Source organism: Morus notabilis, unplaced genomic scaffold, assembly GCF_000414095.1.
Source record: "Morus notabilis unplaced genomic scaffold, ASM41409v2 Scaffold1108, whole genome shotgun sequence".
NCBI classification, from domain to species: domain Eukaryota; kingdom Viridiplantae; phylum Streptophyta; class Magnoliopsida; order Rosales; family Moraceae; genus Morus; species Morus notabilis.
The window spans coordinates 61,790-87,098 of NW_010361440.1; the positions used below are offsets into that span (position 1 = coordinate 61,790).

The following is a 25,309-nucleotide window of genomic DNA, read 5'->3' on the forward strand; positions in this document are numbered from 1 at the left end:
AACAGTGCGGATAACATCGTTCCATTCTAAATGGGAATGACATGTATTAAGAATGTTTTAATTAAAGATTTTGAACTTTAATTAAATTCATTATGAACATTGCTTTTTGATTATTATCCTTAAACATTATCCTCTCGTATATAACACTTATATACAATGTTTAAGGTTACATAAATAATCATGGAATTTTCATTGATATTCATAAAATATTCATAAATATATGCACATAAAATAATAAATAAACTCTTTTATTAAATAAATAATAAATATCCTATTACATCTCATGCTTCTAGGACACTATTCCCAACAATGACTCAGGTTGGATAAGGCATTTTTAGATCTGAAATGTGACTCATGTGGTGGATAAGGCTATAATGGAGAAAACGAGACTACTATGTGAACCTACACAAGCAACTCCGTGGGAGAAATATTGAGAAATCCAAAAAAAAGAGTGCAGGGTTGAACAAGCCAAATTGGCTAATGGTGAGAACGGAGTCTTGATGCCTTTCGAGCCTCGAAATGTGCTCCATGGCATAGAGGTATTCGAATTTGCTACTAAAGGCTCAAAAACTTCCTAGTGCTCTAAGAAGGGATCAAATGAAGATCTAGCAGAGCTTCTTGAGTAGCATCGTTGTAATGACTGAGAAAATCTCAGACCTTAAATAATACAATTTATGTATTTAAGCCAAGGATTTTCTTAGACAAATATTACGTGACTGAAGGATTTATGGAATTAATATATGTATTCCTCAATTCTGTAGCAGATTTCATGTTAAGTTCATGTTTTCGATCAAGTAAATTCGATCGATAAATTCTTGCCGTACTTTAAGGCGGAATAATTTTCAGTACAAGTATAGTTTGAGAATCTTAATTTCAAGAATCTCCAAACACAGCATGATGTTAGCAGCGTAAAAAAAAAACGCACTGACATTTTTAAAAAAGAGAAAATCCTTAATTGCCAGACAGCTAGGTCAAAGTCAGAAGATAAATACCCATAGTAGAAGGGTATAATGTAAACTCGGGAGTTGACACCGTCAGAAACAACGTCATTTCTGAAAATTAACGCAGGATAGTTAAATTTAGAATTTGTTCAGTCTAGAATTAATTTCAAGACTGTAAACAGTTCAAGATATTACGCGAATAAGAATTTAATGTGATATCCAAAGCAGTCAAGGATTTAACATTTAACTGTAAATAAACAGTAGAAAAAGGAACCGTCAGAAATGGAAACGAATTCCTGTTAGCTAAGTTACTCTCTTATAGTCAGTATAATTTTTATCAGTTTCTAAGGGAAACTTAAGAAAGTGGACAAGAGTACAATGGGGTAGGTGAGATTTTTTTCTCTCCCTTCCTCCACTTGGCCGGCCATGCATGAAAAAATAGAGCCAAACCTTTGGCTAGTGGAGTGTGCTAGAGGACTTTATGTTAAGGTGATGTGATGTTAGTGGTTGAAGGGGAATTAATGGCAAAGTTGCTTCTTCTTTTCTCCTTCCAAAACCGGCCAAGAAAGGGGGATTTGAACCAAAAATTTGGTTGAATGATGGAGTGGAATTGGTGTTAAAAAAAATAATTTCCAAGTGCCTATAAAAGGAACCAACATAGGATAAGCTTCATTTTTTTTCTCCTAGCTTTTTCCCCACTCAAAAATCCGGCCACACACTCTCCATTTCCTCTCAAATATTTTCTCCCACTCTCCAAAACTTGAGCCCCTAGCACACCATAGAAGAAGAAGAAGGAGATTAAGGGATTCTAGGAGGAGACTAGTCAAGCATTCCTCTAAGGGTAAAGAAACTCTAAATCCTCTCTTTTTCATGTTTTGGGAAAGTTTGAAATAGAGAAATATTCTTCTCAAATTTCCTTATACTCTTATAGTTTCAAGCCATTAACAATCCTAGAGGAGTTCAAGGGTTTTTCAAGAGAAAGAGAGAATTCTTCAAGGGTAAGTTCTTAAACTCCCCTCCATTAATTTCTAGCCAACTTTAAGCTTGGATTTATGGATGTAAATTTGTGGTTCTTGAAGAGATAAGATTGTAATAAGAGTGTGTGAGTTTTATGTTGGTTTTGTGAGTTTTGAGCTTAGTTTGATGTGGTATGTTTATGCTTAATCTAAGTTGCTTATTTTCGGATTAGAGGAAAAATTTTCCGGTGACTTTGACCGCGAAAATGAGGACCATAGAGCGAGAGTTTTTAATGTTTTAAAGCTTGAACTTATAGCCCTGGATGTTTTGAACATTTTCGGTTACTATGACAAAACCTAATTTTAACTCTAAAACCAAGTTTGAAGCCATTTGGCAAAAACGGACAAGCTGTCCAACACAGTTTCGAAAAAAAAACTGGCAGCCACTGGTTCAGCCAAACGGGACCCTTAGAAGCTGAATCTCGATTTTTCACAAAAGTGACAATTTTATATTTCGACGAGATGAAGAAATTTGATGAAGAAAAGATTTTCAAAATCCGACCCTAAGAGGTACTAAAACACAGATTCCCGAAACGGCACAGTTTTTGACTAAAACAGTTTCAAGAAAAACAACAGCTACGGCTTTCAGCCAAACGGGGCCTTTAGAGGCCGAGATGAGAAGCTATACGGCTCAACTCCAACATAATTGCTCTGATATAGCTGGCTCTTTTAGGCACTTGGATATTTCCCAACAACTCCGGTCCATTTATGGTTATTGCTTCTGTGAACATAGTAGCTAAATAATCCCAACGCGTTACATAAGGCAGATATTGTATAATTGTTCGGTTTTCCGCAATTTTTTCCATTCCTCGGTGTAAATAGCCTAATATTGGTTCACAGTCAATAACATCTTCACCATCGAGAGTAACGATGAGTCGAAGAACACCATGCATTGATGGGTGGTGGGGACCCATATTTACTATCATGAGGTCTTTTCTTGGAGCTGGTATATTCATAGGTTTTTCTTTTTCCTCGATTGATTCTTTCATGAATTACTGAAAAGCGAAAATAAGTTCATTAAAATAAAAAAAAATCAAGATCTAATAAATCAAATAATTCAATAATTCAAAACGCTTCCTCAAATTCAAATTAACGCATTTTTGATTCCCGAATATCTAACTGATTAATTAATTCTTTATAACGTATTCTATTGTTCTTTGACAAATAAGACAGCATCCTTTGGCGTTTTCCCAAAATTTTACGGAGGCCTCTCTGAGATAAATAGTCTTTTCTGTGCAATTCCAAATGTGAAGAAAGTTTTCGTATCCTATTAGTGAGGCTTAGTATTTGAAATGTAACAGACCCCCTGTTTTTTTCTTTTTCTTCGTGTGAAATAACCGAGATGAATGACTTTTTTATCATAAAATGAAATCTTCCCCCCCACCGGCCCTTATTGCTTTGCTAGATTTTTTTATTGATCAATAATAATAATGTTATTCATTTTTTTTTTTTTATTTGGCATACACAATACAATAATCTTAATTTTGTGAATAATCTTAATTTTGTGAATAATTTCCAATTTGAAAATTGTATTCGAATAGGTAAACAAAAAGATAGTTGTCTGCACTCACAAAAGATAAAAAATTATATCTAAAATTTAAAAATAAACTAAGAAGATTTTTGCATTATTTCTAGATATTGATATGTCATTAAATTAGTATCGTGTATCATAATGGAATAGAAAACAATATAGGTGTGCATCTATTTGTCTTCATATATGCAATATAGTACGGGAAATAAAATCAATCCGTATTTCACTTTTTTTCAGTACACGCTTAAGTTCATTTTTAAATTGCGGATACATATGTATCCTTACCATACTGAAACGACTGCCATTATTGGTATCAAACCAATAGCGATTCATACAAGCGAAATCTTCTAATCGATAATTAGGCCAAAGAAAGAACTTTAATCTAATTATATTATTTTGATTTATTTTGCTTTTATTCAAAACCGGACTCTTTACCTTATTTTCATTACAAAAAAATGCATTGCTAGGTATACCATTTCTATTCCTAGAATTGAAACAAATTAGAATTCTCAATTCTCTACGATGTCTAGGGGATAAAATAGTTTCAGGAACAAACAAATCATAATGATTTTTGTCTCGATTTTCAGTCATCTTTTGATGTTTTGAAATGAATTCATCAAAATTCTTCGTATCAACATGGCCCTTTTCTCGATACCTTTGATTAATTGTGTGTTTACTTTTATGAACCAACGAAATACCTATAGTTTGATACATAATAAATTGTCCTTCATTTTTTCTAGACAGACGAACTGGTTCAATAAGTAATATTCCCTTTTTAATCAATTCTGTAAGAATGAAATTTTTCTGAATCATTAGAAGATCCAGATTTATTTCTCCCCTTTGAATAGAGGCTATAGTAATTTCTCTTAGGTTTATCGGTCTAAGCAGGGAACAATATACTTTGATGTTATCGATCATTTTTTTATTTAAAGAATCGTCCCATCTCAATTGAAAAAGCAAATACCTTTTTAGTAAGAAATCAAACTCCGCTTCCATGTTGGTCCTGGATTGTTTTTTATTTTTTTTCATCTTTGATACCGCATAATTTTCTTCAATATCTTTTTCTTGATTTGAGAGAGTTGATTCAAAATCTGTTTTGATTCCGCATTCTTTTTCTACTTGATTTTGTTTTTCTAATTCAAGATATTTTTTTTCATTTGAAAATATTGATATAAAGATATCTCTTTTTTTCTTTCCAGTCGTTTTTTTATTTTTATTTCCACTCCTCATAGGAGGGTCGTCACAATCGTGGCTTGGAGCGGACTAAGACTAGCATAACCTCAAGAGCAACTCAAAAAATGAAGAAATTCTAAAAAGATTTCGGCATAGTGGAAGTAAGTTATGCAAGCCTTTTCTCTCTCTCATCGAATGTAAAAATGAAGGAGGTATTTATAGAAGAAGTTTGGAGACTGTGGCACTTGCTCTGAGGAATCGTACCATATGCTCTGATGGAAGCCTGCACACACAATTCCATCTAAAACAAGATGCCAAGCCAACCTCATGGAGCTGTCAAATAAAAGAACCAAAAACAGAAAAATGGAGGCGTTTGGCAGCGGTTCAAGGCTGTACAAAAGGATCTAATGAAAACTGAAGTACACATTTCCATTTGAAGCAAAGATCTACAGCTGGCCTGACGAAAAGGATGCCTAAAAAATAGAATGGATGGTTTTGGAGAACTGTTCCGTGACAGGTCTGACAGCACTCTGACAGAGCACTGCACACACCATTCCTTACAGAGTAAAATAATTAGACAAAGCAAAGATGTGATTGGAATAATAGCTCGAAATAGAAGAAGATTGAGACAATACTCTGAGATACATGATGATTAAAACAGTTCCCCAGGTCTGAAACACACCTAATCACATGGGATGGCATTAAATGCTCTGAATGTTTCCATTCTTGGAGGTCTGAACGTGGCGTCAGACACGTTAGGTCAGACTCATGCTATTTCTGGCTAAGCAGCCATCGTTTGGAGCACCTGACACAAATTGCTCTGAGGAACTTCAATAAGCGAACCGGAGGTATGTGCATAGACTCTCTCGGAGGCAGACGCAATGTAGCTCCGAGACAAAAGTTTGGCACAAGAAATTGCCTTGGTTAAGCTAGAAGATGATGAAGAAAGAACTTTTAGCGATAGGAAAGGTTTTAAAAGATGAAGTTCGGGGCTAAAGGAGCAATTTAGGCTTTGAATAAATACAAAGAAGACTTTGATGAAGGGTTTTAGGCTTCCCACGCAAGGAAGGCTTTTGGAAAAGGGTTGAGAACTCCATCATCCATTTATTCTTAACTTGATTAATTTAGGGAACCCCTAAGCGGGATTTAAATTAATACGAAAGTTAAGAGGTAAATGGACCTACTTGATTACCCACCAAACCACGGCCCATGAGAGTTTCTCGAGCATGGCTTGGGTCCATGAAACGAGTCCAACAGTGTCGTGAAACACAAATTATTGGGCTTAGACCCACGTACGAGCCTAGTACCAAATCATCCATCAACAAAGTTCACAACTAAAACAAAGCAACTTTTTTTTAATAAAAAAAGAGATCTCTCGTTGCGGAGATCAATATCTTTTTTTTTTCTTTTTTAAGAGATTGTGGAGATTCAATATTGGTCTTGCTTATTTTTAACCTTCAACCATGACTGAATCGAATGACTACATATTAAAACAAGAAAACATTGTAAATTTATTAGAAATTAATGAAAATATATAACGATTTAAATAAATTTTTTTTATAAATTACTGGCTCATTTAATTCACACGTTTAAGTCAATAATTTTAATTCTGAATTCAATTTTTGTGAGAGAATTATTGGCGAGATTTTTTTATTTAAATTTTTTTTTTGAAAAAAATGAGCCATACATTTTCTCACATTTTAAGTAGTGTATCAAATAATTTTTAGAAAATAGATGAATAAAACAAAAAAATCAATCAATGTTGATGCTCCACAAAGAAGTGTATCCCAAATGCTACTCAAATGCAACTTGGCACAACCATAGTAGTTATGAAAATTTTCATTTAAATTTTAAGGGAAAAAATAAAATAAAAACATAGATGGTACCAAAGTAAGAACGAAAACGGGGCAAGGAGGGACTAGTTATGCTTATCTTATTCCATGCCCTATTCTTCTTTTGTTCCCCGTACCCGTCCTCGTATTCTTTTAAGTTAAGCTGGGTCAGGTCGAGAAACATCTGTATGGGAGCTGTACTTATATGGTACTCATTTATATATTAAGAGATAAAAAATATGCTTACAACATTATTACACCTCAATGAGAATTTCATTAAGATTGCTAAGTGATTGTTGGACTATGGACAAGCCTAAGAATATGTGACAACATAGGGCTCGTTCACTTCGCTGATTCGAGTTAAGATGTGATTTTGTGTGAGAGCTTTTTACTGTAGCAAAAAAGTTAGATGTGACTGTTTCTGAGAGCTTTTTACTGTAACAAAACTCGAATTCTAAACTCAAATCGGCGAAATGAACGGGGCCATAGTAAAAAATGTGTATAAGATTTATCCAAAAATCCAATGATATGGTATTTACAAGAATATGTGACAACATAGGGCTCGTTCACTTCGCTGATTCGAGTTAAGATGTGATTTTGTATGAGAGCTTTTTACTGTAGCAAAAAAGTTAGATGTGACTGTTTCTGAGAGCTTTTTACTGTAACAAAACTCGAATTCTAAACTCAAATCGGCGAAATGAACGGGGTCATAGTAAAAAATGTGTATAAGATTTATCCAAAAATCCAATGATATGGTATTTACAAGTAAATACGGTATTTAACGTTGCCGGTGCCAGCGACCGAATTTTCAGATAAATGTAATATTTACAAGTAAATACTAATTATTAGTAAATATGATATTTACCGACTGCCGGTCAACGGGTTACGGCATTGGCCACAAGCCGCCAATATCAGCATGGTAGACCTAACTAAAGTGGGGAAGGAGAGAGATGGTTAAGGGGTATTTTTGGGTTTTTAATACTGTTTGAAGTCTAAGATATTAACTTATGCTATAAACTATGCGTTTCAAAAAATTATGCTATAATTTACTAATCATCCTATCAAATATGCTATTTCACTATTTCACAAATTAGAGTCCCCATGCTTAAGTTTTCCATAAAATAATTGTATAGTTGAAACAACTTTCTATAGGTTATTCTCAAAATCACCCCAACCAAAATAGAATTCAAATCATCTGTCTAATTTTTAGTGTTCTAAGTGGTGTTAGAGCTGAAACTTTGAGCCATCCGACCAGGTCTAGCTCGGGCCTGACAACCCAATAAAAAATTCTATACCAGGCTGAGGCTGTCCTAAAGCGAGTAAGGTCAGCCAAACCAAGAGTGCCAAGATTAAGATGAACCAACCCACATTTTTATAAGGGAAATAAAAAAAAAAACCTATAACCGGGCTTGACCTAATTAGAAAATGCGCTCAAAACCTTGATCCAAATTCCAACCCATATATTAAAGTAGTCTAAGGTCGGGTTAAAAGAGACGGGCTCTAGATTAATTTGTTTAGCCCGGCCTAAACTTGTAACTTTAAGTAGTGTCTGAACAATTATATCTCGACACATTACTTAATAAGGTAAATTGTATTATTGCACCCCAAATTGTTTTTTTTTTTTGTGTGTGTGCATAATGTCAATTTTGACGACTTACACAATAAACTTTAAAATCAATTGCAATTTGAGGTCCGATAGCTAACGAATATTATTAAATTGACGGTTTAAGACATGAGATTCGTGCATAGAGGCAAAAGATCGTCATTTTTCAAATGTCATGTGCAAATCTCGTGTCTCGAACTGTCAATTTGATTAACATAATCAATTATTGGACTCCAATTGTTACTGATTCTAAAGTTCAAGGTGTATTTTGCTAAAAATAAAAGTTGAGGGTCTATTATGCAAAAAATAAACAGTTTAATGTACAACATTGCAATTTTAAATTTATCAAATAATGTGATATAATGTGGTTAATAGATATTGTATTAGTCATGGCCCATATGATTCACTGCCTTTAACTCTATGTTTTCTCACAAAAATTTGAATCAAATAAGTTCCCATTTAGATTCTCTTATAAAATTTAAATTTAAAATTAAAATAACTGACTTGAACTATGAACCAAACAGAAAAGTCCAACGAAACACCACAAATTCTTTTATGCTGCCGGAAGAAATATTTCAGGCAACATGGTGCGAGATACGGTAATTTGTAAAACTTTATATTAAAACTTATAAATTCAAATAATAAAATTGTAAAATTTATGATAATTTATAAAATTTAAATTTTATGATAATTTACATTAAAACTTGTAAATTTAAATTCAAAATCATAAAATTTAAAATTTTATAAATTATTATTTAAATTTACAACTTTATCTTTTAAATTTATATATTCTAACGTAAAATTTTACAAATTATCCTATCTCCTTAGAGAATAAAAAAGACCCAGCCACCACCCTACAAACTACTGCACATCCCTATCTTCTTCTCAAACGGTTCGAGAATACAACACTCGCACTTTCTCACATGCTGACAAGTGACAACTGATTTTCCCTGACAGATTTAGTGGCCCCTAGTATTATTTTATTTTATTTATTTTTTTTAACACTTTCAAAAAAAACTGCGCGCAAAAATAATAATACTGCGCGGAAAGAAAAGAAAAGAAAAGAAAACAATGATCTTTTGACTTTGATTATTTATGCCCATACGCGGCACGCAATTCCGTAACCACCAAAAAGACCAAACCTCGTCGGCATCCTCAATACTCAACAGAGATTCCCCTTAAACTGCGATCCGATTTCTTCGCCGGCGACCAATGGCGTCGTCGCCGCCGGAGACTCAGGCCGACCGTCTCCGTCCGAGCTCGTCCTCCGTGGGAGAAGAAGAAACGGTCGCTTTCGGCGACACGCCGTTTCTTCAGAGGGCCGTCAGCGATCCTGCTGGGAGTTTCAATCAGCAGAGACGGCGGCGTTTCGCCGGAAAGTCGTTTCGGCCACGGCGGCAGCAGTCGTTCAGTCGCGACATCGAACACGCCGCCAAAGAGACGTACTTGATCACTCGCCTCACCTTCACTCTCCTCCGATATCTCGGGTACGTACGAACTCGATGATAAATTACAGAAAAAGAGGGAAAAAAGTAGTTGTACGGATTCTTCGAAAAGAAGGAAAAAAAAAAAAGAGAGAAGAAATTTTAAGCTTTTGGGAAGCATTATGAATGGACTTGAGTTTAATTTTTCAATTATTTTCTGAACTTTTACGCTTGTTATATAATGTCCCGAAATGTATCGCGAATTTTCACAAAGGTTGACGAGATCATGAGAATTTTTCATCGGTGGTCTAAAGAGCAGAAAATTGATGGATGAAAAACTTGTGGCTTTTATCAATAAAGGGTTTTAGTACCTGGAATTTGAATTTTGAATTTCTCTTCTTTTTTGTTGTAATCCAATTTTCATGTTTTTTGTTTTTAATCGTGTATTTTCGTTCAGGGTAGGCTACCGGTGGATCACAAGACTACTCGCCCTTGGTTGTTATGCATTGTTGCTTATGCCTGGCTTTCTTCAAGGTACGTGTAAACTTTGTTTTGGTTTTGGTTTTGGTTATCAAAAGGAATGTTATTGTACAAGTAACATTTAGAAATGGGGGGCAATAAATGCAGTTAGTTTGTATCATTTTTACTAATTTAACTTGCCTATTAATGTTTTAAATTTTGTATACAGTTGCATATTATTACTTCTTCTCAGACAACGTCCGGAGGAGTATTGTATATGGTGATCAACCAAGGAATAGGTAGGCAATATTCAGTAACAATACCCAATCTGTAGACTTGTTAATGGTTATGCGATCTGTATTAGATGCCGATTTTTCTCTTGCAATTGTGATTCTACAGGTTGGATCTACATTTACCAGGACCTACTGATGGAGCAAAGCCAGTTGTAATCTTTGTCACCGGTGGAGCCTGGATTATTGGGTGAGTGCTGTAAATCAATGAAAGCGTTTGTTTCCCTTTTCCTAGTCACTTAGTTGCCTATTTATTTTCTTTATTTGGATCCTCACATTTCTTACACCATAATTAACGGCTTATCGGAATGTGTTTTGCTATATTTGACGACATTGAGTTTCAATAGTTTTCCTATGGGCTATGATTCAGGTATAAAGCATGGGGTTCTCTTTTAGGACTGCAGTTGGCAAAAAAGGACATCATAGTAGCATGTATAGATTACAGGTAAGTTTTCAGCTGTAGCCAACATATTGGAGTCCATTGTGCGCATGGCTAGACCTCTGACATAAATATATAGAGTACCCTTTTATTATGCAAGTTTTTACCTCTCAGATTTATGTCCAAGACAATTTATCACGCTTGGCTTGTTGGAAATAATTTTACTAAGCACATGACACTTAAAGTATGAAAAGGAGATCTAAATTTAGATTGCAAAATAGTCAAGTGTTTAATTTTCACATCCACTCATGCAATTCCCGTCTATTGTCCACACTCACGATTCTGTTGCTGATATAATGAGTGCAGAAATTTTCCCCAGGGTACCATTAGTGATATGATTAAAGATGTTTGCCAGGGGATCTTGTTCGTCTTCAACCACATAGCAGAGTATGGAGGTGACCCTGACAAGTGAGAAACTGATCTATTTGTCCTTCAACTCCTCTCTTACATTTGACTTTATTGATTTTCTTTTTTTGTGCTATTTGAGTAGCATTTATCTAATGGGTCAATCAGCTGGTGCACATATCGCTGCCTGTGCTCTCTTGGAGTTGGCAACTATAGAATATGAGCATGGGGAGAGTGCTTCTTCAAAAGTGGCTCGGATAAAAGCTTATTTTGCTTTATCTGGAGGGTATGTCTGGTGCTTTATTACGAATCTAATGGATTTTACTACTGTGTTTCCTCTAGCAGCAATTCATCAATTGATTGTTAGAATAACTCTTCATAAAATTCTATCAACAGGTACAGTCTATCGAATTTAGTTGATCACTTCCATAATCGAGGACTTTATCGTTCAATTTTCTTGAGGTACTTAATGATCAACATAGAGCTTTGCTTACCTCTGATTGCTTTACTATCAATTGAAGTTTCTCTTCACCGCTGATAGAGCTTTGTTTGTGATGTCATTGTAGCATTATGGAAGGTGAAAAATCATTGAGACAATATTCTCCTGAAGTAAAAATACAGGATCCAAGCATTAGAGAAGCTCTTTCGCTCTTGCCTCCTATATTTCTTTTTCATGGAAGTGCAGATTATTCCATACCTGCAGATTCCAGGTTAGAATGCCCCCTGAAATACACCAGTTTATAGGCATTCATGTGATGAAAGTGTGTAATTTTAGTGGATCTTACATCCTTCCGAAAAGATATTCTAATAATTTACTTTTAAATATTGGATGAGATAAAATTTATAGTAATCACATATTTAGTTTAAATTTTGAAATGGAAGATTGTTTCCTTTCGGGCATTTTGATGGGAAAAAGTTCCCTTTGCTATATGCATATAAATAATTGTCCTACTTAGCTATTCAATAAAGCCTCATGTCTGAGGAGTATAGGAGTGTTCTGTTTTTATTTTCGCTTGATTGGGCAATGTTGTTTTAAGGCTCTTTTTTTTTTTCCCCCTCTGTTTTCTTCCTTTGGCGACTCCTTGTCCTTGTAATTTGTTTCTTTTTTGAATGAAGTTCTGTCTCTTTTATGTAGCATCTAGGGAAAAAAAAAGAAGAAAAATAAAGATCACGTCTTAACTCTTAAACATTTAGCAAGTGTATAAAACATTTTTCGTGCCAGATTTTTGAGATATTTACATTTTGTTACTTGCAGTCGAACTTTCTATAAAGCTCTTCAGAATGTCGGAGCAAAAGCCAAGCTTATACTATTTGATGGAAAGACTCATACAGATTTGTTTCTTCAGGTAAGCAATGTTTTGAAAGCTCCCAACTCATTTTGACGTCTTCGGTAGCAATTCGAAATCGAGCTTTTTTTTTTTTTTTTTGTAATATTTGTTTAAATTAAATGGATATCTTAAATCTTTTATAATCCAACCGACTTGATTCTCGGGTGCAAATTTGCAGGATCCTCTGAGAGGTGGTGAGGATGAACTGTTTGACAACATAGTTTCTGTGATACATGCTGATGATGAGGAAGCTCTTGCGAAGGACGCCATGGCACCTCCGAGGAGACGGCTTGTTCCTGAGATTTTGTTGCAGTTGGCTCGCAGTATCAGCCCTTTCTAGGTCTCATAATCTCGGACCTTTGTTATTATAAATGGTCCTTGAATGTGTATCTTTTTTTTCTTGTATTATTTTTTGAAGAGACAAAGATTAATTTGTTGCAAGACCATAGATGTAGTGATTTCTTTGTCATATTGAGCTTAGTAGGGCTGTGGAGGCATAGTTGGATGAATTGTATTGTATGCAAGAAAGTGACATGCTTCGAGTGCCTTCAAAAGTCGGATTAGGATGTATGAGTTTGGTTTTAAATGAAAATAAATTGTTTTTTCACGTCGTTGGTTAGTAAACTGAGAGCAGACTCCGCAGATAAATCATTTACGCCTTTAGATTCTGTAAACGACATCACACATTTTTGGATCACATTTTATGTCGTTTTTTGTTATTAAACGAAAACGACAAAGTTTCTGTCTTTTTAGCTGAGACGACAATGCTTTCTATGCCTCGGACACGAATCGTTTTGGAACTAGCGACCTGTTTTTCCATTAAAAAGTCCCATTATTTGTTTTTTTTTTTTGTTTGAATAAAAAAATAAGCCCATTGTTTACAGTTTTACTAATTACTATCGAAGGTATAACCTTTTTTTTTTTTCCTCTCTCTTGTTTGCACTCAAAAACATTGAAAACAATTAGGTATTTCAGGGACCGTAGATCCATTGTTTACATAGTAAATTTACCTATCTAATAAATACATTATTTTCCCACTAAATCATGGATTTATTTAATTAGTAAATATATTCTTTGTAACAAGAGAGGGAGAGCAAAGACAAAAACTGGAAAATAAAATGTATTTACTACATAATAAACTGAAAAATAATTTTTCAGTTAATACGTAGCAAATACATTACTTAGCTACTAGTAAATTCATATTTACAGTAAGAAAAAAAAACGAAACCAGGATTTTCTTATTAAAAAAAAAAACGAAAACAGGATTTTCTTATTTTAAAAGGAAAAAAAAAACGAAAACAGGATGCCACGCGACGATCCGAACTGGATATAGAACGCACCTTCTTCAAGCTCTGGTTCTCCATCATCTCCTCCACTATCGCCGCCGGCCGCCCTCAGTTCTTCCTGTACGGCCTCCACAACCACCTCCTCCAAGACCAACCAGGTCTTCGCCTTCGACCCCGTCTCCACCTCCCCAGCTGATTCTGTTTGCATATAAAAATCAATCCAAGCTGCTAGGGTTACGGTAATTTGTGCTCTCAAATGGGGAGGGAGAAGAAGAAGAAGAAGAAGAGGCATGCAGAGGAATCGAGTGATAATGATTCGTCTGAGGAAAGGTCCGACTACTCGAGGCGATCCTCGAAGAGTCGCCGCCGGCACCGCCACAGAAGCGACGGCGGTTCGAGGAGAGAGAAAGATAAGAGAGAGAGGGAAGAAAGAAGGCGAAGGCGCAGAGAGAGGAGGGAGAGGGAGAGAAAGCGAATGAAATCGAGAGGGAAAAGCGAGTCCGAATCAGAGTCCGAGTCTTCGGGTGACGATGATTCGGAAAATCCCCAAACCGTGACTCAAGGGTTGTTGAAAGAATTCCCGAATGTTGGAAACGACTTGAAACAGGTATTAAATTCCCTTGCTTTCAGATTTATCTACAATTTGATATCATAACCACGGATTTGGAAATTGATGAGATTTCGTTTGTGATATAGCTTTTGCAAATGATCGATAATGGGCAAGCTGTTGACATAAAGGGCATACCCGAAAGATCTCTTATTAAGCATCTAAAGAAGCTGTTTGTTTCGTTAAGCCTCAAGGAAAATGGTGATGAAGTATTCTTGCTTCCTTCAAATGTTCGTCCCACTTTGGAGGTTGTTGGATCCCTGTTGAACACTTGTACAGAACCAAAAAGTGAACAGCTTGATCGTCCTGTGCCATTGGAAGACGCAAATTCAGCTCCGGATGGCGAATGCAGACAAGAGATGAATGATAATGATAACAATGTGGCATGCCCAGAAGATGATGCCGCTGGTCCTAGAAGAAGGTGAATAACATTACTCATTTTTTCACGTTTCTCAGAACCTTTTATACTTCTCACTTTGATTTCACAATCTGGACTTGTTTGTAATAATGGTGGTGTGGCAGGATAATTGGCCCTGCAATGCCCTCGGCCGAGTTACTGGCTGCTGCTGCTAAATTGACAGAAGCACAAGCTGAGCTCAGGTTTTTTTCTCTTTTTATTAATTTTTTTTCCCTTTCTTTTGCATTTTTTATGACAAGAATTTGCTAGTCCCACTTATTTCAAATAGGGTAGATGACCTTTATCTTTTGGGTATCTTCTATCAAATATTCCAGAGATGCTGAGTTGGAGGAAGATTCTGAATTATTTGTAGGGCCTCCACCACCTGCTATGGTTGCTGAAGCTGCATCAGCAAATGAAGCAGAGCGATTCGAAGAGGTATCGTAGTACAGCTTATATGCTTATCCAACAAACTCTATATGGTCGTAAGCGAATTGCAACTCTCACTGTATCTATGTTTGCTTATGTATTTTAGTATGTTTTTACAGTTAATTATTCCTTTGCATTAATATATGTATGCTCAGGGCTATCTATTAACTTATGTGGTTGTGTATGAAATGAATCCATGTCGTCTATATACCTAAATTTTGTATTGAAGTTGGCTTTTTTACAATAATCAGGACCTACACCTCTAATCTCTTCTTAACCCTGTCCGTCCTTATTTACTTTTCTCCTAGTACCTGTAATAAATTAAGTTGTATGATCTGTTACTTCAGAATTGTTACATTTATTTGTGTTTCTTTATTTGTTCAAGTCATATGTAAACTTGAAGTCAAAAAATTTCTTTTGATATGTGTTTGTATAATTGTATCCTGGGTGGCCCAATCGTTGTGTATGGATGCAATACCTTTTAAGATAGAAGAACTTATAACATACTTGCGTACTTATCAGGTTACGAGAATTATGGGCATTGAGGCCGACTGCCCTTATGATATTTTAGGAGTGAACCAAAACAGGTCCCCAGAGAACATAAAGAAAAGGTGAGTTCTTCAGTTAGTTTTGCTTAACGCTTTCCTAATAATAAGGGAGCCTTGAGGTGAAAAGTTCAGTTAATGGTTTCTTATGATAAGGGGCTTAGGGGCCTTAGGTAGTTGCCTTAATGGCCATGCCCTTAAACCAACAGTGCTTATGGTTCTGCCTCTTAAATTCTTTTATCTCTGTAGGTATTGGAAAATTTCCCTTTTGGTGCACCCTGATAAATGTCATCATCCTCAAGCCCACCAAGCATTTATCAAACTAAATAAAGCGTTTAAAGAATTACAAGATCCTGAGAAGGTGAGGTTTTCCAGACAGATTTCTTCTCCTTAGTTTAATTTTTATTTATCTGTCCTCTTTTCACTTGTGATTTAATGTTATTTTCCTGTATTGGTTTCATTTTGTAGAAAAAAGCACTGGATGAGAAAATCAAATTCAAGGAGGAACAAGAGAAATTTAAGGTTAAATTTCCGCCTAATTACTGGGTCTGATTATACTTGGGAAAGCTTCCCTTTTACCTACTGTGTTTTGCTGCTGCAGGTTGAGTTGCGAGCAATGCGTGAGGCTGCTCAATGGAGGAGGTCACAAGGTCAGCTGATTTTTGCCGATATAGATTAGAGAAAATCTCTATTAAGTTTTCTGTTTGAATTTTGAGCTCTGACTCTTACGTTCATGATAAGTCTTAACAATAGAAAATTGTATGAGTACAGTATGCTTTAGATACTTTGGTATTAATAGAATCAATATTTTGGATCAGTCAAATCGATAATTCCTGGCTGTCTTTCTTTTATGGGTGTCAATATCTCATCATTGTGCAATTACTTGTCGATCATACTCTAAGACACCTAAGTTTTTGGCAGGTATATCCATGGAGGGTGATGACGAGCTCTTGGCCGAGCCAGAGATTGATGTTAAGGTAGCACCACAGAGAGATGAGTGGATGACAACTCTACCTCCTGAAAGAAAAGTAAGTCCTGTTTTAATGTTTCCTTGTCTTGTTGAATTCCTTGGCTTTGTCACTACTCACTAGAGAACCTCATCTCATATTCTTCAAGTGATTGAGATTTTATTGGTTCACTCTCCCTAATGTCAGACGTGTGTAAAGCCGGAGCCATAGTAATCCAGGATATGAGAGTGTAATTACTAGCAACTTCCAAATTACGGAATAAAAGTGTTACTGGATAGCTTATGTCAAAAATTTGGAGCCAAATTGTACTCTTTTTTTTTTTTTTTTTTATGCTAATGCTGATGCTCCTAATTTTTCTTTTTGAAGTTCGTTTTTAAATTCACTTGGGAGAAGGATGAGTTTGCTTAAAAAATTTTCATGAACAAATACATGAGTGAACATGTAAAAGGATCCTTGTCTTTGACTGTTATTGAAAGTCTATGCCATTCATAATCTGCCAAAGCCAAACTCATAACCTCATGAACTTTCTCAGCCTGGTGTGACTGTGCATTCCACGAGAGCGTTTAGCAGAAGCGCAAAAGAAGGACGTGGTGACACAAGCGCATGGACGGATACCCCTTCAGGCAGAGCACAAAAGGCAAAGATGAAGTATGTAGTGTCTGTTAACAACTGGCATTATGCGTTTTGAAATCTATCATTATTTGTTTCCTTCCAGCACGAAAGACTTAGCAACACCTTTGGTTTCCCATGGCAGTTTTCTAGAAGCATATAGTGAAGCGACTGCTCTGGCTTCAAACGAAGTGCAGAAGCATTCAGATGCAGATTTAGTGGACAAGTATAACAAAGAAAAACGATCAAAATCATTGGTACAAAAGCACCAGGAAGAAAGGGCCACCAGCCGTTCGAAGAAAAAATCTGTACAGAAAGTAGAGAATGAAGATTGGGTTGGGCAACACCCATGGAAGCCTTGGGATCGCGAGAAGGACCTGGTAGCTGGCAGGAAAAGTGTAAATTTTGAATCAGAAAACATGGCTGCTGGTTTATCTTCAAAGTTTTCATCGGGATCATTTCAGAGAAACTTCCTCTAGACAAGAAGTGATGTATGTACCTTTAGAAGTGTAATTGCACGACTCTTGTCCATGCGCAAAGTAGGCCTTCTATCTGATGAGTACCGCAAATCCTTTTTCTTTGGTTAGACAGAGATACTGCACCACTCATCATTTAAAGTTTGAAGTGAAGCTGTAGCATTTTTGTTTTAAGTACTACTATGAAAAAAGGATGTGGGGACCAATGAGTGAGAGAGGAAAACATTACAAATTCATGTAAAAAATTGTTAAGAAACAAATTTAAGAAAAAAAAAAATACCAACGACATGTAATTTATGAACAAACGACAAGAAGAAATATAAGGACCTGAGGAAATTATACGCAAACGACACCGTTTGAGACTAAACAACAGTAACATTAACATAAAACAAATACAAGAAGAGAGCACATCAACATAAAACGACAATAACACCTAAACAACATCGTTGGAGACTGAACAACAGCATCATAAACGACTGAAAACAATACTGCAACGATGACCTGAAAAGCAACAACTCAAGGAAACGATATTAGATAGAACGACAAAGTATTAAGAAAGCGATAATGACGAGAAAGAATATTAACATGGGAAGCGACAATACAAAAACGAATTTATCGAGGGGGAAAAAAAATGGTGAGCTGAAGGTGAAATAATAAAAACCACAAGAAAAGACATGAATACAAAAACGACAAAAATTGAAATAAACAACAATGAAGAATCGCCTAGAAACCGCTAGAGAATAAGAAAACTGTTATGAAAACTAAGAAAATCCAAAACTAAAAAGAGAACTTTAGAGAGAGAGTTTTATTAATCTTGTGAACGTATATAAAATGAAGAGTTTTAGAGCTCTATTTAGAAAAATTTGCAGCACTATTTACACATTAGTTACTATTTACGGTTACTATTTATACAATAAGATTCTGACATTAATAGTAACTTTAATTGACTTGCATACTAACTTTGACTGAGGTAAATAGTTATTATTCGTAACAAAAACTATATTTAGAAATTATAATTACCTGAAAGAAACAACGACATCAACAAGAATGAATATTAGCATAGAGAACGACAACATCAAAATTCAACCAAAACAACAGCAATGCAAAAACGACATAATCGGAAAAACAATCATGAGAGAAAAAAAATGCCATTGGCCAAAAAAAAGAAAAGTGTTATGTGGGGCTTGGTGTGGATAAGAGTTAGTTATCTACATGGTGGAATGTGCTCATGTTCCGAAATATCGCTGATATTGTACGGAAAAAAATTGTACCTTCTTTCGATTGGCAATGTCCAAATACAAAAATTTCGATGGAAATTTTCTGTAGAAATGGGGATTCTTTAATTGTTGATTGTTGATTGTTGCTTGAAGCTGGAAAGGGTGGAAAATCGGTGAGAAAAGTGCTGAATTTATTTTTAAAATGTATAAATATTAATTTTTATAATTTATTCTTAATTAATAACTTTTTACCTAATATAGTTATTTAATTAAAAATAATAATAAAAAATAAAAATTTAAACCCATAACACTAAAAATTATTTATCTCCCTTTCTCTGAAATCAGAGATGACTTTTGCTGCTTGCTACATTATTAATATCAATTGGGAGAAAAATCTTGACAAACTGGTCAGACTTGTCAAAATTTGTTTTTCGCTTAGTGAATATGCAGGCACCTACAACTTTAATGGTAGAAATATCAAAGATTCTTCCTCTTTCTTTTCCTTGAATATTATTATATCAGATAAACTAAAATTTTTCTTTCCAATTTGAACCGTGTTGGTCTTTTTCTCCAACTCTAGGAAGTAAGCTGAATATTATTAGTAATTTCTGAAAGCTAGAAAGGAGAGACATTTAATAAAGTTTAAACTTGGAGAGGCACACCGTAATATCTAAAATATAAATTCTGATGAGTACAATTTAAAATTTTTGGTACTGGATTTAATTAGTTTAAAAGATTTATATAAAAGAATAAATATTGAGGCTTCGTCGTTTTATTGACCAAGTCCAAGTCTTCGTCAATTGGTTGTAATTTTGCCTATTCTACTAGCAAAGCAAAAAAGAAGAAGAAAAAGAAAAAATATACTCCAAATAAGTTAATTAATGAGCTATAAATAGGAGAATAAGGCAGAAGTTCAAGACATGAAAATCCCACTTCACATAACCAATTAGATTTAAAATGAAGGGTTTTCTTGTACTAATTAGCATTCTTCTGGCTGCATTCCTCTTCTTTCCCTCTTCAATCCAGGCTAGACAATTGGATGCAGGTGAGATCTACTAGCTAGCTAATTAATTACTCATCAATTTCTTCTCAAGTTAATTAATTATGTGTAATTATTCCTTTCTAACTGATTTGGATTAATATTGTTGAAATTCATGACTAGGATTAGGCATGCACGTATATGAATATGATGATATATGAACGAATTAGTGGGAAATTTATTGATTAATCTCATGTTGGACCAATTTTTAATAGTGATTAACCAAATGATAATGACTTATTTTCATGATGTAAATAATTAATTATATCTATATATTTTCTATATGCAGAAAAAAATGAAAGATTAACTTGGAAAGCACTCAACCCAAAGCAACCTATAAATTGTGGCCGCAATCACCCCTACAAACATTGCGTGCCACAGAAGCCAAAGGAGAAATGTAATGGCCGATATGTCAGAGATGGTTGCTCCCCTTGATCTTTTTTAGGTCATAATGGGAAATAATATGCGACTTAATTACTAATGTTATACTACTAGAAAAAGTGTGATTTTTGATGCATTAATTGCGTTGGTAAGTATTAGAAGGCGTCGGTAAATTAATTTTCTAATGCCACTACAATGTCACTAAAGGTGTTGCTAACTTAGCGTAGCAAAGTGCACTTAGTGACGTAGTCAACGCGTCGCTAAGTTGATTAGAAGTTGTCGACGCCAAAATAGCGTCGTCAAGTTACTTAAAATGCAATTCCCTCGTATTTTTAAGGAAATTTACTGACGCCATTATCGTCGGCAAGTTTCAAAAGATAAAATTCCTCAAATCATCAACAAATATCCTCAAAATTAAAATTACCTACACCTAATGCGTCGACAACTTCTTCATTTTTTAAGAAACCGTGCTTTTAATTATTTTTTAGCATAAATTTATATTGCATTATTATTTTGAATTTATTTATTAAATTATATTATCATTTTAAATATACAATTAATAAATTAATAAATAATAATAACATAAATTTAAGAGCTCATATTAACTAATGATAAAAAAACAAACATAATAGTTTCAAGCATATTATCAATATCCAAAAGTAGAAGTTTATAATATAAATTTATACGTGAACTTAAAGGTTTAAACTGTAAGTCTAATAACATGAATCTCTCGAGATCACGGGACGATAAGCATCATCGTCGTCATCATCATCCTGCGAAGGGTGTTGTGGTGGCAAAGGTAGAGAAAAGGTGGTTCTTGGATCAAATTGAGCAAAGCAGCCAGGAAATTGCATGTTCAGTTGAGAGGTTAATTGTTGAATAAATGATGTACATGCATCAAGTTTGTTCTCATATGATGCAAGTTTGTTCAACTCCATGACTACTTCGTCATTCTCACTTTGTGCACCACAAGAACTATAAGATCCTTTTAGAATTTTTCCCCTCCCTCGGATATATCCCGAACGAGGCTTCCGAACCCTTTGAACAATGTCTTCTTTTGTGAGAGGAACATGATGAGTATTGCCGTTTGATACTGCATTTGAAGATTGCTGGGTCTGCAAATCTCTAAGAGCCAACATTTTATTCTGCAAAAAAAAGAAAAGAAAAGAAAAAAAAGCCAAGTTCCTTTTAATCCTAACAAGAAAACAAAAAACCAGGCTCCTTTCAATATCAGTTAAACTTGAGCTGCACTAGATCAACAAGATAAGTTATCAGCTCTGTACGTCTAACAAGTACATTCATCTTTATGTATTCATGTTGTATATATTGTTATTTTTTAAATAAGCTAATGATAATCATACGCATGTTGTAGCCTGCCACAACAAAGAACTTCTCACCACCATTTCCCATTTCTTGTTCGGAAAAAAGGAATGTGTGAAAGACTTACGGCGATACTCAATTGATTGCAGACAAGTTTAATCCTAACAAGAAAACAAAAGCCAGGTCCATTTTAAGAGCCAACATTTTAGACAGGTTTTTAAGACTAGACAATAATTATAAAAATACATATTGATTGTAGTGTTTAATCCTAACAAGAAAAAAAAAAGCTTGTGTGAAAAATATTAAATCCATATGATTCCATTTTCTTTTGTTTTTGGGAACAAAAATAAAATAAAATAAAAAGTCTACTGCCACTCTAAGCAATTAAAGGTAAGGAAACTGCATTATTAACATAATAACATCAAATAAAATATATTGCACATAAAACCTGTTCATTTACAAAACGTGCATGTGTATTAATTAAAAATAACCACTCACGTAATCTTGTTCAGCTTGCGGGTTGCACCATTGTTTTGTTTTGTGATTGGTATACATAACTTGGTGGAATTCAATGTCACCAACAAACTGATTAGTCTCCAGATTCATCTGTAGCAATATTTTGAATTAGAGTAAAAAATGTTAAAAAATTCTTATCAAGTCTGATTAAGTCCTTCTTTCCTATAGGACGACCTAGATGTCAAAAAACTGACAATTGTGTTTGAGAAGTGTTGTTTGGTCGATCATAATTTCGTTCAGGCCAATTGAATCTCGTTTTTATCCCATGAAAATACATTGAACAGAAAGTCAAAGCTTCGTTCACTATATACGCCTCTGCAATTGATCCTTCTGGGCGAGCTTTATTTCGAACATATTGTTTAAGAATTCTCATATATCGTTCGAAAGGATATATCCATCTAGCGTGAACAAGACCACCAAGAATAGCTTCTCGAGGTAAGTGTACAGCTAAATGAACCATAATATCAAAAAAGGTTGGAGGATATATTCTTTCAAGTTTTGAGAGAATAATAGCAATCCCTTTTTCTAAATCTTCTAAGTCTTTGACATGTAAAGTCCTCGAGCATAATTGTTTAAAGAAATTACTTAACTCAGAAAATGTATCTCGTATTTGTCGTGTGAGAAATGGCCTAATTCCAACTTCCAATAACTGTTGCAAAAGCACGTGACAATCATGCGACTTCAAATTGGAAACTTTGCCATCAACTACATTAACAGTCCTTCCAATATTCACTGCGATACCATCTGGAAATTTGACAGACTTAAGGAATTCACAAAATTTTCGGCGCTCATCTTTAGTCAATGTGTAGGACGCATGGGGTTTAATCCACTTGTCTCCTGACTTTTGCAAATGCAACTCTCTCCTTATCTTTAAGTTCGCAAGGTCTATTCTAGCTTTATCTTTGTCTTTTGACTTCCTTCCAATACTAAGTAAAGTACCAACTACACTATCACAAATATTCTTCTCAATATGCATAACGTAAAGATTGTGCCTCAAGTCAAGCTTTGACCAATACGGAAGTTCAAAGAATATACTTTTTTTTGTCCAGTTAAGTTGATTCTTGTCATGCTTACGTTCCTTTCCGCCAAAATTAAGACGCTTTCCAGGAACAACATTAACATGTTCAAGTTATTTCAAGATTTCCTCACCATTTCTCACCCTTGGAGCCGTCCTTATTTCCACAAAGTCATGAAACTGTTTGTCTCGACGAAATGGATGTTCGCTATCAAGATAACATCGATGACCCGTGTAACCTAGTTTACTTGTAAGACGACATGAACAAGTATCTTCATTACATGCAGGACATGCCATATATCCTTTTGTACTCCAACCGGACAAATTTCCATAAGCAGGGAAGTCATTTATTGTCCACAATAGTGCAACATGCATCTGAAAATAGACATCTTCCTCTTTATCATATGTTCGAACTCCTTTTTCACACAACTCCTTAAGCTCATCTACCAATGGGCGTAGATAAGTATCTATATCTTTTCCTGGAGCTTTACGCCCTGGAATCAATAATGTGATGATGAATGCAGACTCCTTCATACATTTCCACAACGGCATATTATACGGAACCACAATCACAGGCTACATGCTATATGCATTGCTCATGTTTCCAAAAGGATTAAACCCGTCAGAAGCCAATGCTAACCTCACATTTCTTGGATCCTTTGCAAAGTCAGGATACATCTTGTCAAAGTTCTTCCACGCCTCTCCATCAGCTGGGTGTCTTAAAACCCCATCAGTTTTGCTTCGACTAACTTCATGCCACTTCATAACTTTTGCAATATGGCTTGATTGATATAACCGTTTTAGACGAGGCTCCAACTTAAAGTAACGCAATACCTTATGAGGACTTTTTTCCCCCTTGGTGTCTTTATCAACCCAACGACTCATCTTACACACCGAACACTCTTCTAACTTTGCATTCTCCTTCCAAAATAAAACACAATCATATTTACAAGCATGAATAGACTCATACCCCAAGCCAAGAGCGCGTAAATATGATTTTGCCTCATAATGTGAACTCGGTAACTTTGCGTCTGGAAATGCCTTAATCAACAATTTGAGCAACATGTCAAACATTTTGTTACTACATTTGTTCATGACCTTCACATTCATCAATTTAACCAAGAATGTCACCTCAGAAAACTTTTCACAGCCAGGATATAAAGGTTTTTTTAAATCATCAAATAGTTGATCAAACTGTTCGGGACTTGTTGATCCTCTTGGAATTTCAGTCGATGCATCCATAGGATCTTCATCATCATCATTTTCCACTTGGACATAGCTAGACCTTGCAATATCGTGTAATAGATCATAACAATCATAATTTAACTCAGCATTAGGCGTACCTTGTTCAGCTGCAGGAGGATCACTAACAGTTTCACCATGCAAAACCCAAGTCTCTCTTTTATATATTTCTTGCATCCCTCTATCGATCAAATGAGCTTGAACTATTCTTGCCGGATACCAATATACATTACCACAATCACGACATGGGCATCTAATATCTCCCTTTGCATTAGCTGAACTTTGAGCTCTTTGGATAAACTCCCGAACACCAGTTATGTACTCCGAACACAATCGATTAGGCAATGATGTCCAACTCTTATCTATAGACATTTTTGACCAACTAAAAGAACATGAAAAATATTAGTCACTAAAAGTATTGCAAATTATATGTAAATCAAACAAAAAAAGCATGAAAACTACACATTTCATATTATTATAGATGATTTTTTTAAAAAAATAAAAAATAATAACAAGAACAATGACTGCAACAACAATGACAATAATAATAATAAGAATAATAATAAGAATAATAATTATAAAAAGAAAAAATTAAAGTAATAAAAAATGCTCACCTTAAAAAAAAAAGCACCCGACGATTAATAAACAATACAGCAACAGGCCAACAACAATAACGACAATAATTACAACAACAACAACAACAATAATAATAACAATAATAATAATAATAATAATAATAATAATAATAATAATAATAATAATAATAATAATAATAATAATGCTAATAATAATAATAATAATAATAATAATGAAAAGAACATTAACTTCTTAAAAAAAAGAAATACTCTCACAACCTATTAGAAGCGCCCAGCGAAAGAGAA

General features: G+C 34.7%; 2 protein-coding genes across 2 annotated transcripts; both read left to right on the plus strand.

Moving 5' to 3' along the window:
• The first annotated feature begins 9,147 nt into the window (after nt 1–9,147).
• On the plus strand, nt 9,148–12,993 carry LOC21392476 (isoprenylcysteine alpha-carbonyl methylesterase ICME). The gene is made up of 11 exons (XM_024166537.1): nt 9,148–9,583; nt 9,978–10,054; nt 10,209–10,278; nt 10,379–10,459; nt 10,640–10,714; nt 11,015–11,116; nt 11,199–11,339; nt 11,450–11,515; nt 11,620–11,763; nt 12,309–12,399; nt 12,560–12,993. The coding sequence occupies exons 1-11, from the start codon at nt 9,309–9,311 to the stop codon at nt 12,719–12,721; spliced, it is 1,284 nt and encodes a 427-aa protein (XP_024022305.1). The 5' UTR covers nt 9,148–9,308; the 3' UTR covers nt 12,722–12,993.
• Nucleotides 12,994–13,673: 680 nt separating this feature from the next.
• LOC21392478 (TRAF3-interacting protein 1) lies at nt 13,674–17,904 on the plus strand. Its single transcript, XM_024166540.1, has 11 exons — nt 13,674–14,274; nt 14,364–14,695; nt 14,797–14,874; nt 15,007–15,109; nt 15,623–15,711; nt 15,895–16,006; nt 16,114–16,167; nt 16,247–16,295; nt 16,567–16,673; nt 17,146–17,261; nt 17,368–17,904. The coding sequence occupies exons 1-11, from the start codon at nt 13,924–13,926 to the stop codon at nt 17,699–17,701; spliced, it is 1,725 nt and encodes a 574-aa protein (XP_024022308.1). The 5' UTR covers nt 13,674–13,923; the 3' UTR covers nt 17,702–17,904.
• Nucleotides 17,905–25,309: the final 7,405 nt, after the last annotated feature.